Here is a 16,353-nt window from a genome sequence, read left to right on the forward strand (position 1 = left end):
CTGGCTGCTGCCATCGTGTGAGCAGCTCGTTTATTTGCAGTCACGTAAGTGTGTCATTTCTTCCTCGGTTTCATTTCTATGCTCTTTTCTCCATACAGCATCCTCTGGTGCTTTCTGCGTTGTTGGGATGCCCAGAAAGAAATTTCTCCCTGCGTGCAAGCCGGGAGAAGCATGTTGTGTTTGGATTTCTTCTGCTTGAAGAGCCTGACCTCGTGTTGATCTCAAAGAATAATTTGGAAAGCTCTGCCACAGGTAAGAGAGCCCACGAGGTGGTGGCGAGAAACTGTGAGGATGCAGGAGCACACGACACCCTGTGCTTGCACTCGTCTCCCCAGACCCAGCCCAGCGTGCACCTGAAGAAGTGAGCCGGTGGCTGCCCCCTGGGCAGACCCACTGTGGGGAGGCTACAAACCTGTGCCAGCAAAAGCCACCTCTGCAAACAGGAGAGTGCTTCATTGCACAGCGAAGTGGGAGCTGGGACAGCCACCGCATCGAGGCTGGGGCTAACTGGAAAGCAGGTCTGGGGTACTTTTCAAGTACAACAAGCTGGCAAAGAGCACTTGTCCCCGAGTAATTCAAGTGAGTGCGTATAGAATTAAGCTGGTTTCTTACTTATCATTCTTTGGTTACTTTTGCCAAAAGATACAGAATTTTAGCATCAAATATTGCTACAATGCTCCTACAGTTTGCAAATGCAAAGTTTGTACTCTTGGCCCGTAGCACTGTCCCGTCACAGTGGAAAGGACTGTTTTCTTTATTCATTTTTTTTCTACTCGCCTTCATATTTTCTTGGAAAACCAGTGTTCTTCTCTGCTTTTATTTTTCCCTCTGACAAAGCAAATGCCTGCCACCTCAAGGCCCATTCACCAAAGATCTCGTGGGAGCACTCACCAGTGGTGGGGATGCTTCCTCCTGGGCGGCAGTGGAGCAGTCACTTTTTGCTCTTTTCAGTTCCCAGTGTCTTGGATTTTCTCCCCCCCCAGGAGAAAAGTTTAAAGGGTATTGCCTTCCTGTGCATCTGGCTAGAAGGATGTCAGTCAACACACCTAAATTCCTGATGCGCTTGCAATGAGCTGTGCTTCCCTTCTCCCACCCTGAGGTGTTATCAAAGCACTACTTGGATGTCCAGCTTGGGCTTCGACTTCAGAAGTTAGAAGGGACAGATTCAAGGGATCCAGAAAAAATGCTGGAAGTAGCATGGACTGTTTTTAATAATTGAGAAAAAGAAAAGGAGACATGACAGGTTAGAAGAGAAAATTTGAGAGAAGGAAGGTTAATTGGGTTAATTGCCGCCCTGACAAGGGCTCCGAGGGGAATTGCTAGAGGAAGAGGGTACTGGGGGAAGGGAAGGAGCGGTGGAAAGGGCAGGTTACCTCCTGTCATACAACCCCATTCGGCAGAGGACCAATGTGCAACCTGTAAGGAAAAGGGACACTGGAAGAGGGAATGCCCTCAGGCCAGGAACTTGGATCCTGCTTTGCAAGCCACAAAGTTGATAACATTAGATGATGAGTCCTGAAGGGAACTGCGGGAGTCATTCCCAGGTGAACCCCTGGTTACATTAAGGCTGAGGAATGATGGAATAGAATTTTTGGTAGACACAGGAGCTACCTACTCTGTACTCAACACTTGTAAAGGAGGTTTTAGACAAGAAACTGTAAATGTTGGTGCCACAGGGAAAAGCGAGCATTGACCCTTGCTGTAAGCTTTAAAATTTAAATTAGTAAAGCAATGGGTAACTCAACAATTTTTATATATGCCTGAATGCCTGATGCCTTTGATGGGAAGAGATTTATTGAGTAAGCTGGATGCACAGGTAGTCTTTATTAACAGAGAAGTGCAATAGCTAATACCTGAATCAAAAGCTGTGGAGGCAAAGATTTTTGTTACAGAATACACACCGATCAAAGGAAGAAACCCCTGAAGAAGGAGAAGGTGCAGCAACCCCTTTGGTATGGGCTAGTGGGATCCCAGGTTGATCCAAGTTGGCTGAGCCAGTAAGAATTGTTTTAAAGTCCAAAGCCAAACTGGTAAGACAAAACCAGCATCCTTTTAAGTGGGAGGATAGGAAGGGATTGGAAGAGTTAAAAGTGAAATTTTAAAATTATGGATTATTAGTAGAATGCAAATTGGAATGTAACACTCCAATATTGCCAGTAAAGAAACCAAATGGGGAGTATAGATTAGTTCAGGATTAAAGAGCCATAAATCAGATTGTCCAAGATGTTCATCCAGCAGTAGCTAATCCACATACCTTGTGATGTCCTTAAAGGAAAAAACCTAAGTGGTTTAAGGTGCTTGATCTTAAGGATGCTTTCTTCTGCATACCTCTAGGCAAAAGTAGCCAGGTGATATTTGCCTTTGAATGGGAAAACCCCACCACTGGCCACAGAACTCACTTGGACAGTATTGCCACAAGGGTTTAAAAACACTCCACCAGTATTTGGCAATCAGCTGGTAAAGGAATTGGAATTGTGGAAGAAAAGCAAATGCAGAAGCAATAGTATTACAGTATGTGGATGACACTTTATTGACTGCTGAAACTCAAGAAGAATGCTTGCAGGTGACCATAAGCTTGTTGAATTTCTTAGGACAAGGAGGATACTGCATATGAAAGGGCAAAGCCCGAACAGGAGAAGAAACTGTGCTCTGTCTAGGATCTGAGATTTCCCAAGGACAATGAAACTGGGAACCAACAGGAAAGCAGCAATCTGCCAAAGCCCGGAACCAAGAACGGTGCGGGAGCTGAGATCATTCCTGGGCATGGTTGGGTGGTGCAGACTGTGGATCCTCAGCTATGGACTGTTGGTAAAACCCCTTTATGAAACTCTGAAGGGGTCAAAAGAGACCATTTACCCTGGCCCCCCGAATGCCGAGCAACCTTCAAGAGCTTAAAAGCGGCTCTGATGTCGGCACCTGCATCGGGACTGTCTGATTTGTCTAAGCCTTTTGAGTTATTTGTATATGAACGACTATACCTGGCCTTGGGGATGCTGACACAAAGATTTGGAACATGGAGAAGAGCTGTGGGATGTTTCTCCAGACAGCTGGGCAATGTGAGTAAAGGATGGCCATAATGTTTGTGTGCTGTGGCCACAACTGTTCTCTTAATTCAAGAATAAATGTTCCATTTGTTTAAAAAATAATCCCATGAACAGGAAAAGACCACCTCCAGTGACCACTAAGCAGGGAAATTCACCATCCTGCTCTCCTGCCCCACGGTTGGAGCAAAGTTTGGAAGTGCACCGTGCAAAGGTGTAGGAGAAATAACCGGCACAATGAGAAGCAGGAATTTCAATGTTAAAAAGGGTCTGCGTGCTCTGGAGCGTGCCTGCTCTCTTTCCAGCTGTTACCAGTGGGTCCTTGTCGCAGGCCAGGTAACCCACTGCCCTGTGCGAGGTTACTGGATCCTTCAGAGACATGGGAATGGGCACCCATGGGTTGGGGGTGTAGCCACCTCTGTGAGTAACTCAGGCGAATCAGCATGTAAAACTCGAGGGTTCATATAAGAACAATTTAATAGGCAAAGCAGAAGCTGTGCACGCAAGCAAAGCAAAACAAGGAATTCATTTGCTACTTCCCATCGGCCGGCAGGTGTTCGGCCGTCCCCAGGGAAGCAGGGCTCCAGGACAGAGGGGGCTGCGGCCCGCCCCGAGGAGGCCGGGGTGGAGGGCCCTGAGCAGGGGCAGGGGGCCCTGAGGGAGCCCGTGGGGAGGGGGCCGCGGCCCCGCCGTGAGAGAGCCCCTACCGGCGGCGGAGGCCGCGCGGTTGCTACGGCAACGCCAGACGCTCTGCGCTTGCGCCGGGCGCGCGGGGCGGGGCGCGCTCTGCGCCTACGTGGGGTCGCGCCGGGGTCGTGCCCCGCCCCTCACCCCCGCGAGCCCGGCGGCGCGAGCGTGGGGCCGCCCCCGCCGCTTTCCGCGCGCGGCCGTTAGGCGGGCGGCGCCGCCATGAGGCGCGGCGAGCGGCGGGGCCCCGGCGGGGCCATGGGCAAGGCCGCCCTGGAGGAGCAGCCGCCGCAGCACAACGGCGGCGCCCCCGCCGCCCTTGCAGAGGGGCCCCCGCCGCCCTGCGCCGAGAGGGACAGCCCCGGCCTGCGCCGCAGCACCGAGTCCGAGGTCTACGACGACGGCACCAACACCTTCTTCTGGTGAGAGCCGATCCCCCCCCGCCGCCGAGCCGCTCCCCCCGCCAGCAGACCTCGGCGCCGGGCCCTGCCTCCCGGCGGTGGCCGATCAGCGCGGAGCTGCGCGGGGAGCAGGTTTCCGGGCTGGGCGCTCGGCGGGGAAACGGGCCCAGCCCGTGAGCTGCAGTTGCCGTGGCTCTTGCTGTGCTTCAGCAGGTACCGGTGCTAACATTGAGAAACTGTGGGCTGTGGTGAAGATGTTATTCCTGGTGTTGTGGTGCTATTGATTGTTGTCTCCTGGCAGTTAGTGGTGATTTAGCACTGGCTCTTGGCAGTGCCGCCTCCTTCCTCAGCCCCGGCCCTAATGCCTCCAGCGAGCCGCCCCTTGCAGCTCAGCCTGGCAGACTTTTGTGCTGGAGTCCACCTGTTATATCAGCATTGTTTATATGAACTCCACCACTGAGGGAAGAACCCCCTCCCTCAGCCTCCAAAGAGGTCTTTTCTGTCCGCGCTCTTTCCCGTAATCCTGATAGAAAGCTGAAGTTACTAAGCCAATGTTCTGTTGGTCAGGCATTTCTTACGGTTTTGTGGTATGCTCAGTCCAGAAAATTGGTGCAGGAAACCATGTCAGTGTTAGGCCAGTGGGACAGATCAGTTTCTTGTTAAATTCAGTCCTCATAAGAAGAGATGTGTTTGTACCTAGAAAAGTGCTTCTAAATCCCATCTTTGCTGGAGTTGTTCCAGAATCCGCTTCAGCACACGTGTGTGTACATGCATTGTTTTTCTGTGCATGTTAAAAGCACATCCTTTTGTTTAAGGAAAGCAAGCTGACATTGAAGTCCCTTGTTTGGAATATGGGCTGAGTGATATGCTTTGGCTCGAGTTTGACATTAAGGAGTAGAAGGGGGAGGGTGCTTGGCTCTCACCCTGCCAATCTGGGCAGTAGTGGAGCGGAGGGTGTTGATCTTGATGAAGCTGCTGATTCTAGGTGACATTTCTGCGGGTACAAACTGCAAAGAAACACTTAGATGCTGCTGGATCGCAGAGTGGTCTCTGCAGAAGCCTGACATATGCAAGTGTAGCGGAGGGACATCATTGTCTTAAGGGCAAGAGGACCTTTCTTGGAGAGCACGTCAGTGTTGCCACATGTAGGCTGAGTGAGCAGTTGAATAGCTGGATCCTGCCGAGGTTTGCGGAGTAGTGCTGTCTTATAAATGGAAAATGGGTAAAACTGTTATTTTCTTACTGTCTTAGTTAAGGTGGCGCTTGCCAGGTGTTCTGTGGTGCCTTAAAACCACCTGATGCTATTTTTACTGTATAATCTCACCTTGTTGCACCTTTTTCCTGTCCAGCATGCAGTCTACCACTTGTACAGAATTGTCATCCTAAAATAAAGGCTATAACTGCAGTTAATTTGCCCACATGAATTGTTCTTTTGGAAGTCTGAAAGTGCTGCCGTTCTTTAAGGAGCGTCCCCTTTGTCAGCTAGTCCCCTCTATGAGGGCAGTGCACATAAGTATGTTGTTGAATTGTTCCTTATCTATTTATTTTATATTATTGTCCCTAGTAGTGTACGTCGCTTGTGCTGGCAGCCAGGAGTTAAAATGCTTCTAAGAGTTTCAAGGGTTTTTTCTACTGTTCCTTTTGACCCGTGCATGACAGCGTTGAGTGCTTTAGCATATCCTTTGGTAATGACTCAGTTCTTACAGTCGCTGAGAATAAAGATTATACAGAGGAACAGTTTTCTTCCTGTGACGCTTGGTACTCTTCTTGTGCTGTATGTTATGGAGGTGGTTACAGAAAATGGAAATTTAAGGGAGTAGGTGCCCTCTGTCTTTGCCACTTTGTGTGGAAAAGTACGGAAAGTACCATTTCTCTTTGCGGTTCAAAAGCTGGGGATAAGGTTACCCACATGACCTGCTCGGTTTAGAAAAATTCAAGAATTTGGGACTTGTAGACACAGTCAAAAATCATTCTAGAAGTAGTTCAGTTTGCAAAGGTAATTTTATGGCTATAAATGCAATCCTTTGGAAAAGTGGTACTTTCTAGCTCTCTGCCTGCTCCTTTACAATCTTTTTAAAACTTTGAAAAGCAAGCTACATGCTGTGTAGTACTTAATTTCTTATTCAATCTTAACTTGCAACTGGAAAATACTATATTTTAATTACATTGTGGAAACCTGCTCAGTCAGTATACCTTGACAGCTCTTTTTGTCATTGGGAAATGTCAAGCTTGGTGATCTCTGTATCTTTTATCCCTGAACTAATTTCAGAACATCTATTCCTACCTAGCAGAGAGCTGGAAATACCAGGCCTGTCTAGCAAGCTGCTGTTCTAGGCAAACATGTTCACTGTTGTTTCCAGTACCTTTGATTGTTTCTTGCCTGTCTGCTTACAGAATTGGCTTTCTGAATGCAAACAAAGAACCTCTTTGTGACTGAGATTTTGACTTCTATTTTTCGTACTGTGTGAAGCACAGTAGAGCTGATATTTTTACTGAGCTAGCATGGAAAAACCACCGGTTGTGTGTTTTTGTTTAAATATCCCCACACAGAGCTTTCCCCAACATCTCTGTGGCTTTGTTTCTGTAACCTGTAAATGAGTGAGTGCTGATGTGTCTTACAGGTTTTTGCTACTGGGACTTTGTTCTGTATGGGTAAGGGTGAATCCAGTAGAAGCTGGTTTTTGTTACCTGTGTGCTATAACCGTGACAGATGCCTAAAGATACTTGAAGCTGGAAAAACAAGACATGTGTGTCCTGTGGGGGAGCAAAAAAGCATGGTGAAATAGTAAATTGATTTATCTCCATGAAACAAAATAAATAAATTATAAAAGTGGAGATGTGCAGCAGCTTTTTTAAAGAGAAGAGGAAAGGTTCCTCCTGCTCCAAGGAGCCAGTGAAAGGCAGCAGAAGATGATGTAGTGTTGAGTGTTTTCATACCAGTCTGGCCTTGGATCGCCAGTTTGGGATCACCTAGTTAGCTGTTGTATTATTTTCTCCTTAAACTTTTGTGTTATCCCTGACTTCTATCTATGTTTCATAACTTGTATTTAACCAAAGCATATCTTCCAGGATGGCATCCAGTCTTGATTTGAAGATGTTGGGAGGTGCCAGATATGTCTTGGCCACCACATTACGTTGTGACTGTATGGGTTAATTGCTTTTACTAAGCTTTACTTTAATATGAATTTAATTAGCTTTAATTAAATAACCAACTCTGTTGGTTATTGATGTGTTTTTGTCTCTCACATTAAATAATTCTATATTGCCATCGTGTATATGATGTTAGTTACTTAGGTCATAGTGTGGCAGTAGAGATCTATGGAGCTCAGGAAGTAAAAAAAGAAAAAAACAAAAAGCATGAAAGAGGGAATTGCTCAGTAGAAGAGTCTATGGGCTAGTACAGCTTTTGTAGGAATTATTTCAGCCTGTTTGGTGCAAAAAGCTTAGAAATTGCAGCTAAGGAAAAAGTAGCATGTAGATGCCTCTGCCTGGATGTTTCTTTGGTTTTATTTGGGATTGTGAGAAATCTTTCCTGATGGCCCACCCAGGGACATTTCTCTGGAAGTGAGGATACGTGTGTGCAAGCCAGCCATTTTTGGAAATACAGAATTGCTATTCAAACCAAGGTATTAATTAGATGTTCCTTGCACATTGTTCTTATCTCTAAAAAACTAAATTTACAGCAGCATGAGATTTTCTAAAAGGCTGTCCGGAGGAACATTGAGAGCGAGATTAAGGCAATAGAAGATCTGCAAATTGGCAGGAGCTTTTTTCTGCATCCTCTCGTGCGGGTTGGCAGCAGCACCTCCAAGACAACATTCCTCAAGCTTGTTGGAAACTGAATATTTTGCTGGATTCTTTTTTTTTTCATGTTATAAAAGCTTGCTGCTTTAAAGCAGGCTGTGGTGAGGTGCTGTGTTTGCTGATCCATTCGTCTGATTCTTCACCTGGTCAGAAATGACCAAGTTCAAGCACGTTGCTTAACTTGAGCAGAGAAGTCTTGCATCAGGCTACTGATGTGTCAGCCAGCTTGTGCCTTTTTAGTGTTTGGGTTTGCCCTGGCAGTGTCCGGTTGCTAGAACATCCAGGAGGCAGTTGTGCAATCCGACTAAGCCATGTTTGTCAGCTGGGTGTATTAACTCTCGTACAGATGAGCGTAGCTGTCTTCTGAGAATTGTATTATTAGAGTGTCATAACTATTTCCTGAAAGGAAGGCATTACATCGTTCCTTCAGTGTGGAAGAAATACCTTTTTATGCAGAGACCTTGTGAGAGTTCAGTGTCCCACCCTGGGGCTTTAGGCCTAGTGTTATTTCTCTGTATTGGTCTGTTTTGTTTAAACATGCTCCAGAAGTTCTAAGGAGCATGGGGGGAAACCTGGTGGGAGTCAGCCTGGGATTCCCAGGGGTGCTTTTCAGGAGGGAGCACAAAGGCAGCCCCCCCTCTGCCCCCAGCAGTGCGAGTGAGTGTTCGCTATCTGATGAAATCAGATCGTGCCAGGAGCACGCAGGGTTAATGGCACCCTGGGGAAATCACTTTCTGAGCAATAGTGTGTCCTGTGCACAGGAGGAGTTTTGTGAGTGTGCTCTGGGATGGTGGGAGCCCCTACAGAGGCCTGCTTCCATGCTGGTGTTCAGCTCTGGGCCCATCAGAGTGCTGTCATGACCAGAGTTCTACAGCAGTTTACAAAACAAATAGTCAGCCTGAAAAATCAGCTCTGTACTTTATGTAGTTAAGTCTGGCACGAAGGCACCTGCCTACCATTCCTGTTTATTGCCATTTTTTCACAAGACCTGCTTAAAGTGTGTTATCTGTAACACAAAGTCACACTGTCCTGTTTCGGACTAAAACATGAAACAAAGTTTTCAATAGGTTTAAACATGTAAAAATACTTAATATTTAAAAGAGATTATTTTGGGAACTTTGAATAACTTGCGGCTCTGTAGAGCTGATGAATGGAAACTTTCTTTTCTCTCCTCATTCAAAGGAAAATGACTAATTTGCTGAAGCTTTGCTTTTTAATCCATTGTTGGGGTTTCTCTGGAGGTTACTGTACTTTGCTTACTGAGTGATGGTTTTAAGAGAGGCACCAACTTGTGGGAAGGAAAATGAATGTTACTATTTTGGAGTGTCACAAGTACATACAGAAATTTAATCAGCGTTGTGTACCTTTATAGATGTGCTGAAGACTTGTAGCTAGTCTAAGAATAGGTACTTTTTTATTATCTCTGGGAGTTTAAACAGATTTTAAAACGCAGCCTACAACTTAAAACCAACAGCCATGTTTCTGTTGCATTAGTGATGTAGATGCTTTGAGGTTTCTGGCAGTGTCACATGCAAAGTACATACTGGGGTTTGGTTGTCACTGATTATTTTTTCGTGATCTAGGTGGATGAGAGAGAGCTCATGTCACAAACTGGCCTGAAACGGGTTTTTTTGAAGTTGAGGCCTGACTGCTTGCTTTGACCATGTGCAACATGAATGTCCTGGTTTCAAGACCCTAATTCTGGATGCATTATCAAGATTATGACCAAGGTTGAATTTTTCTTGAAGGTTTCAAAAACCTCTCTCTGTATCCAGATAGGATTCTTTCCCTGTTAATTACAATTTTGATTTTGCATGTCAAAATCTTGGTCACTTTTAAATTGTTATTAACTTTAATTGTATTTTCCTGTATCTTAGTCTTCACGGCAACTTGAGCACTATCCTGCTGTTGAAGCAGTAGATTTGTTGTACTGTCTGTCATATTTTCTTAGAATTCCCAGCGTGTGTCAGATGATGTGTTGGTATATGAAGGGTAGAGAGCTTTAACATTAGTTCATCTTTTAAAATCTCTTTCAGAAATGCTTTTATGACTTTACCGTTATTGGAATAAAGAAAAAAAATATTTATTTGTGGATAAGTTGATGATAGGCTAAGATGGGACTAGTTGTTTTTGTTGACAGGTTCTTTCTCAAGCAGTAGATATTAATGTAACTTTTTAAACCAAAGATGCAAACTATACTGGCTGTTCTTTGGAATTTTATTTCACTTACAGAAATGACAAAAAGATAAATCCTTGGTATGGTATTGTCAGCGATAGTTATTGTTTTTATTGTAGTTATTGCATCATTTATGACAAGCAGAAGCACTAATGCAAAGCAGTGGATAATAAGGGTGCGGTCCCATTCACTTAAGCTCATTTTAGTTTGTGCTGGAGATGAAATGAGGCCATGGACTGCCCGCTCTGCGGGGCATGACTCCCTCCATCCTGCCCCAGCAGCCTATCTCTCCGAATCTCGCCCAAAAAGAGATTCTTAAAAATTTCCTTAGGTCTTTTTTGTCATACACTTTATTTGGGAAATAAAAGCTCTGACAGTAATTTCCTTGAAAAACCTACAGTTTCTGAATGTGACAGACGACTGAATTGCTGTGAAAAAGAGAAGTCAGAATTGAACTTAATTGCATTCTGTGGAAAGGCCCCACTCTTGTGAGAGCTGCAGCGATGGGTGCTGCCTGCGGGACTGCCTAATTGATCTCGCCTGGTGTTTAACTGAGTTAGCAGGGCAGGTATTTTTGTAAAAACAAGACTGGAATTATTTCATTTAAATGCCCTGGTGTTGAAATGGGGAAAGAGCTAGATGTAAGATATAAAAAGACAGAAAAATGCTAGTGCAGAAAAATGGAATGTTCCAGCTTTTTAGTAGTTTGAGGTTTGTCGTGAATTCTTTTTTGACTTTCCTGCCCTTATATATTTTTATATGCATATACTTCAGGCACTGCTTTCTCAGATGTTTTGACATAACCCCTCCTAGAGCTGGCTGCAGTCTGTACCTGTGTTGCTGCTGGTGTATTGCCCAAAATCCTGTATAATTCCAAGGGGAAGATACCTGCTCTGCTTAGCTTTGCTCTTTTCAGGCTGCACGGACTCCAGGCTAGAACATAAGCCTTTCTGCGTAATTCCTGTAGTGCTTACCTTGCTGGGGATGTTCTTAGCTGTGTGGTCTTCCTCTTGCTGTATTATTTCAAAGTGTATGTAGAGAAGAAGGTAGTCCCTCTTTATGCAGTTTAATTCATCCTGACTTCACTCGTACTTTTGTATGCTGTTAATTTTTCTGCCTGCTGTAACTGCTTCACATTTTGTCTTGTTCCATATGACTGTGGATTTCTATTTTATTTGGCTCAAGCTGTGGAAGGATAGGGTGTATATTTATGTTGCTTGCTTTTTTTTTTTCTTTGATGGGTAGGCTTGCATGATGTTCTGCTACCTCTAGCAGCTGTCATCGCTTTGTCATGACTTGCAATTTTCTGATTAGAGCTGCCAACTTCCTTTTTGCAGAAGACAAACCAATCTAGAAAGTCTTTCATCCTAGCTTCTGGATTTCATGCTAGACTGAAAATACGTTTATATGACTAACCAGCTTGAAAAGTTACTGCAAGGGCATCTGGCTTCAGTTGGAAATGAAAACTGGGCTAAAAGAGAAATTATGAGATGTATAGCCTCTTGTTGCTCGTTAAACAGGGGAGCTTGCTGAATTTCCAGTTGATGGTTGCGCACCAAAAATAAATGGAAAGCAGGGCTCATGAAGCTCTCAAGCACTGACTGTTTACTTTGCTACAAACTTCCCACAAAGCTGAATGAAACTAGACCATCGTTGTTCTAGTAGACAAGTTTCTAGATGAGTTTAAATGAAGATATGTGCTAATAGCTGATTTTTTGGCAATTTACATGACACTTAAACCATTGAAAAGGTAACTGACTTCATATAGGTGTTCAGATGGTGCAATGGTGAGATAGAAGGCAGCATGTCTAGATTTATTTTAGTAGCTTCTTAAATATTAATTTCAAAAAGTAAACAATAAAACGAAGCATAAAATATAATATGTAGCCTGGCGGTTAATGTAACCTTTTTTCTATGATCAAAACACAGGGGTTTTTTTATTAATTATATATATATATCTGTAAAAATGCAGCAAACAAGACCATGGTCTGATTTAAGTGAATTAGAGCATTTAATTCAGTCCCCTGCTGTACTGCCTCCTTTGAGAGTACTGTATTTAGTTTGTTAAAGTACTGTTGGTTACAAAATAGGCCCTGAGTCACGTGGCTGTTAAATGAATGTGGTATGTGATGCCTGCATCACCTGTTATTTGGCATCCTGGGAGGCAAGTCGAAGGGAAAATGCATCTGTTGAACAGGAAGCTTGCTGCTGCGAAGCCTTTGTGTATATTTTTTTGACATGTTGGTTCCTTGCTACTTTTGAAAATTCTCGTGGGTCTTTCCCTATTTTTTTTTTTTTCCTCCCCCCTCCTCCCTTCCTGGAGCTGGTTAGTCTGTGTCCTCTGGACTGCAAGGAAGGATAGCGTTAAATGCTGAACACCTTTTTAGCAGTGGCAGAAGAGGATTGCATCTGCTTATGAGGTATTGCCTGTGTTTTCCAGTGGGATTAAAAGGATGCTGTGAGAAGTGGCTGTGTTTTGGATTTGTAGTTCAAAATAACACTTGCCTTAACTTTCAGAGCAATTTTAGGTAGATTAATGGGTTTGACGTTTAAAGGTAAGTTAGTGGACTTCTTGAAAATCCTTGGTGATCTCTGGTTTATCGTTCACCATACAACTTGAATATGTATACAAACTTTGGTCTTTTGGCATAAAACAGAAATGTAAAGCTAGCTTCTATTACAATATAATACAAAATGTAGAAAGAATCAGTATGTACAAATATTTGTGACATACAGTAATTTTCATTCACAGTTTTTCTGTTCTTTAAGCTTGATGCTTTAACCTGTGTTATTTTAATCATTTGTATTAAAAGAGATGTTGTGTACCCCTCTGAAACAGAACCCATGTCTTTATGGTTTGATCTTAAATGGCCAGACTTCCCATACTTGAGAGCAGAGGTCAGATAAGTTTTCCTCTGAAAACAATAAACGGCTTCTCATTAGGAAATTTCAACTTTAGATTAAAAAATGCAGACAGTGCAATGTAAGAATATTATGTATGTCATAATCAGTAGGTGTACGTGTATGCATGTCAACTAGCTGCAGTAAGGTCTCTTTTTTTTATGTCTGGCTGTGTGTGCTTAGCTCTTTTTTCTTTCACATGTTAAGTGCCTCACCAAAATCAGTGTAAGCAAATGGACTCGTGGATGGGGAAGTGAGAACTTGTGACTCCATGCACAGAGCAATGTTCTGCCTGTACCACTATATTACACCAGTAGAAGAACAACCACCAAGCTTTACTGTGGAGCTTTGCAGACATGGTTGTTCCAGCAGAAACACCTTGTGTAGAGGTGGCAAAATATAGTTCTGCAGGCACACACCTCTAGCTGTCAGTCTGCACCTGCTCTTCAGACCCAAGATGAAATGAAACTGTAAGAATTACGGGGAAATAAGGCATCTGGGGGCAGCGATGCGACTCTTGCAATTGCAACTGTTCTCATTCAGAGATTATTTTTTTCTTTTTTTAATGGCTGTTTTTTCTTGTAGTGTGGAATTCCCATGCCTAGAGTGAATTCCCTTCTGTTTAGTCTTTAAGAGTCTGTTCAGTTTGCTGCTGTTTTTATTAATAGGCTTTGAAACAGCTGTGCAGCAGCACAGTCAGGTATGTACCTGACAAACCAGGAGAGAAATCTGGAGGTTTTTACATCTAAGTGTTAGGCACAGTTGGTGCTAATTTTTTTTTCAAGTTGCTGTTGTTTACTTGGCAAAAATGTGTTTGTCCAAATCTTTCTTAACTCAAAGCACTGGGGAGAAAATGAGCAAGATCCATTCTGGTGGTAGGCTTCTGTCAAATATTAATACATGGACTGCTAAATAAATTTAGTGCCGTTGTACGTTTTTTTCTGTGCTGTGCAATCCATAAAACTTCTTTACTGAGTGCTGTCTATGTATTGGACTTGCTGAGGCTTCATTGACAGGTGAAGGTACAAGTTTTTCTGCTTTCTGATGTCAGTTTTCTTCTAAATTTTAGGAGAGCTCATACCTTAACAGTCTTGTTCATCCTCACATGTGCGCTGGGCTACGTAACCTTGCTTGAAGAAACACCACAAGATACAGCCTACAATACCAAGAGGTAAATATTTGAAAAAGTGTTTCTGTGAGCTGTATGTTAGAAAAGGGTAGCAGTGTGAACAAATTGCCATACATGATTTTCCCTTGTGGGTAAGCTACCTGAAATGACCTTTGCATTAACTTGTTTAAATGCCCAAACCCTTAGAAAGTGACAAAACTGAGCATAAGTCGATAAGCTCCTTTGATGCTGGTCATTGAATTTAATTTCTAATCAGTTTAGTGTCACTCACTGTCATACCTGGTGGCTGCTCTGGGTGTTTGATTTAAAACAAAATATGAACTCTTTCTAAAGCCTCAAAGTACTGGCTGTGTTTGGCAGTGGTTCTGCCTCTTTTTTTCTTAAAATAACCTAACTTTCTAAATTATGTGAGCTGTGACTAAATTTTTCTGATTTAAGTGTGTTTTGTAAAATTGTGTTTAAGATACCAATGCAGATCATTATTTGTTTGAAAATTAACAGGAGAACTTGTATCCCAAAGGGAAACACTTGGATAATAAGAATGAGATGAGTCTTACATGTATGGTATGTTTCTACCATAGTTTAAACTGATTAATTGTAGTTGAATTTCTTCTCTTTTTTAAACAAATGCAGTAGGGAACAGAAAGGGGGAAGGTCTTTAAAAATCTTAAGTATATTTTAAAAATGTAGGGTGTGCTTTACAGACTGGAAAGTATCCTTGCTATAAGCATGAAAAAAATTACATTTTCTACTAGTCTGGTTTCTTAAAGGTAATGCTCTTCCGCCCACCCCCCCCACCCACCCCCCACCCCCCCACCCCCACCCCCCGCCTTGCTATTGAAGGGTTTCTTCCTTTTTTTTTTTACATTTGTAAAGTGACTCAGGATGTAGTATTCATTGTCATGGAGATGCAGGAATTGGGGTATTTCCTGAGATAATCTTGGATGTTATTCTGCCAGTTACACAATAGCTGTAGCTAATGTAATTCATGCTCACAGGTGTGCTCAGCTGAGGGTTTGTATTTTTATATGTGTGGGTGAAATGGAACAAGTTGGAACTCAGTGCCCTGTCTGGAGCTGGGAAAATTTCTGTAAGGCTTTGGTGTGAACAAATGCCATTTTATTCCCAGTTACAATGAGTGAGTCTAGGGAATGGATGGAGGCATGATGTCCTCTGGAATGGCAGTTCAAAATAGAGAAGGGGAAATGCTGAAAGAGAAGTGATGACACGTCCTTAAGGAGTAATACAGATCTAAGGTGACTCAGTGGAATATCTTATTATTGAGATTAGGGCCTTTACTGCTTTAATAAAAAGAAAACCAGAGAAGATTAACCAGAAGATTAACCTTTCTTTCATGAAACAGAAGTTGCTTTCTGCATATTCAGTGCAGGGAATAATGTGCTCAGTTGTTAAAATCAATTTAACAGCATCATACTAGGCAATGAGCAGCAAATATTTAATCATGTCTGCATCTCTGGTTGTGGAATGCTACCTGCAATGTCTAGATGCAAAAATACTTGAAAAGCAGCATCCTGAGAATTGTATACAGTCTTCTCAAATACTGGATTTTGATAGAGGTTTTGAAGGATACATCTCTGTTTCCACTCATGCTGCACCCTTATGCTATTGCCATAGTCGTGCAAGCTACATGCCGAATTCTGAGATAGTAGTTAACTTGGCCAAATTTGTTACTTTTTTCCAAGCTAATGATCAGTGCAGACATAATGTGTGAGTCCTGTGGGCCTTTCCTAAGCTTTACTTTTGTTGCCTTGGCCCTGATTTACAGAACGGATGGAAGTGTGTGTTGTTCAGCCCGCTCCGTAGCTGAGTCAATTTTCAGTGAACTCCAATCTGGTCTCAGTTAAGTCTCTTTTCTAAGGTCTTTGAGGTAAGTGCTATGCCAAGTTTAGCACTATTAAATGTGAAGGATTCCAGCTCAATTCATGTCCCAACCATTTTCTTACATTCTTTAGTATCTGTGTGCTCGTCATTTGCTTATATATTGTTACTCCTGACTGATTTTATGTGGATCTTTAAGTGTCTATTTGAACAAAAAGAGGCATTTCAGAGCAGGAGTAAGATGGTCACCACATGCATAAGTATATCTGTATCCCACATTTTCACAGATTATTTTAAAATTTTTGCTTCTGTACCTTAAAATACCTTATCCTACCCTGAGATCTTTTTCAGTCTTAACGTAGAACTGTTGTGTGT

General features: G+C 43.1%; 1 protein-coding gene across 4 annotated transcripts in view; it reads left to right on the plus strand.

Moving 5' to 3' along the window:
• Positions 1–3,863: 3,863 nt before the first annotated feature.
• PTDSS2 (phosphatidylserine synthase 2) overlaps positions 3,864–16,353 on the plus strand; it is a 44,559-nt gene continuing 32,069 nt past the window's right edge. The window contains exons 1-2 of one of the 4 annotated variants that reach the window (XM_056354013.1): positions 3,864–4,150; positions 14,080–14,181. In XM_056354013.1, coding sequence (XP_056209988.1) covers positions 3,951–4,150; positions 14,080–14,181 — 302 coding nt within the window. In that variant the 5' untranslated portion in view covers positions 3,864–3,950. Of the gene's footprint in view, positions 4,151–5,160; positions 5,352–14,079; positions 14,182–16,353 lie in introns of those variants that run through there. The other 3 variants (XM_056354012.1, XM_056354010.1, XM_056354011.1) reach the window with 3 other exon arrangements.

Source organism: Falco biarmicus, chromosome 10, assembly GCF_023638135.1.
Source record: "Falco biarmicus isolate bFalBia1 chromosome 10, bFalBia1.pri, whole genome shotgun sequence".
In the NCBI taxonomy this organism is placed as follows: Eukaryota; Metazoa; Chordata; class Aves; order Falconiformes; family Falconidae; genus Falco; species Falco biarmicus.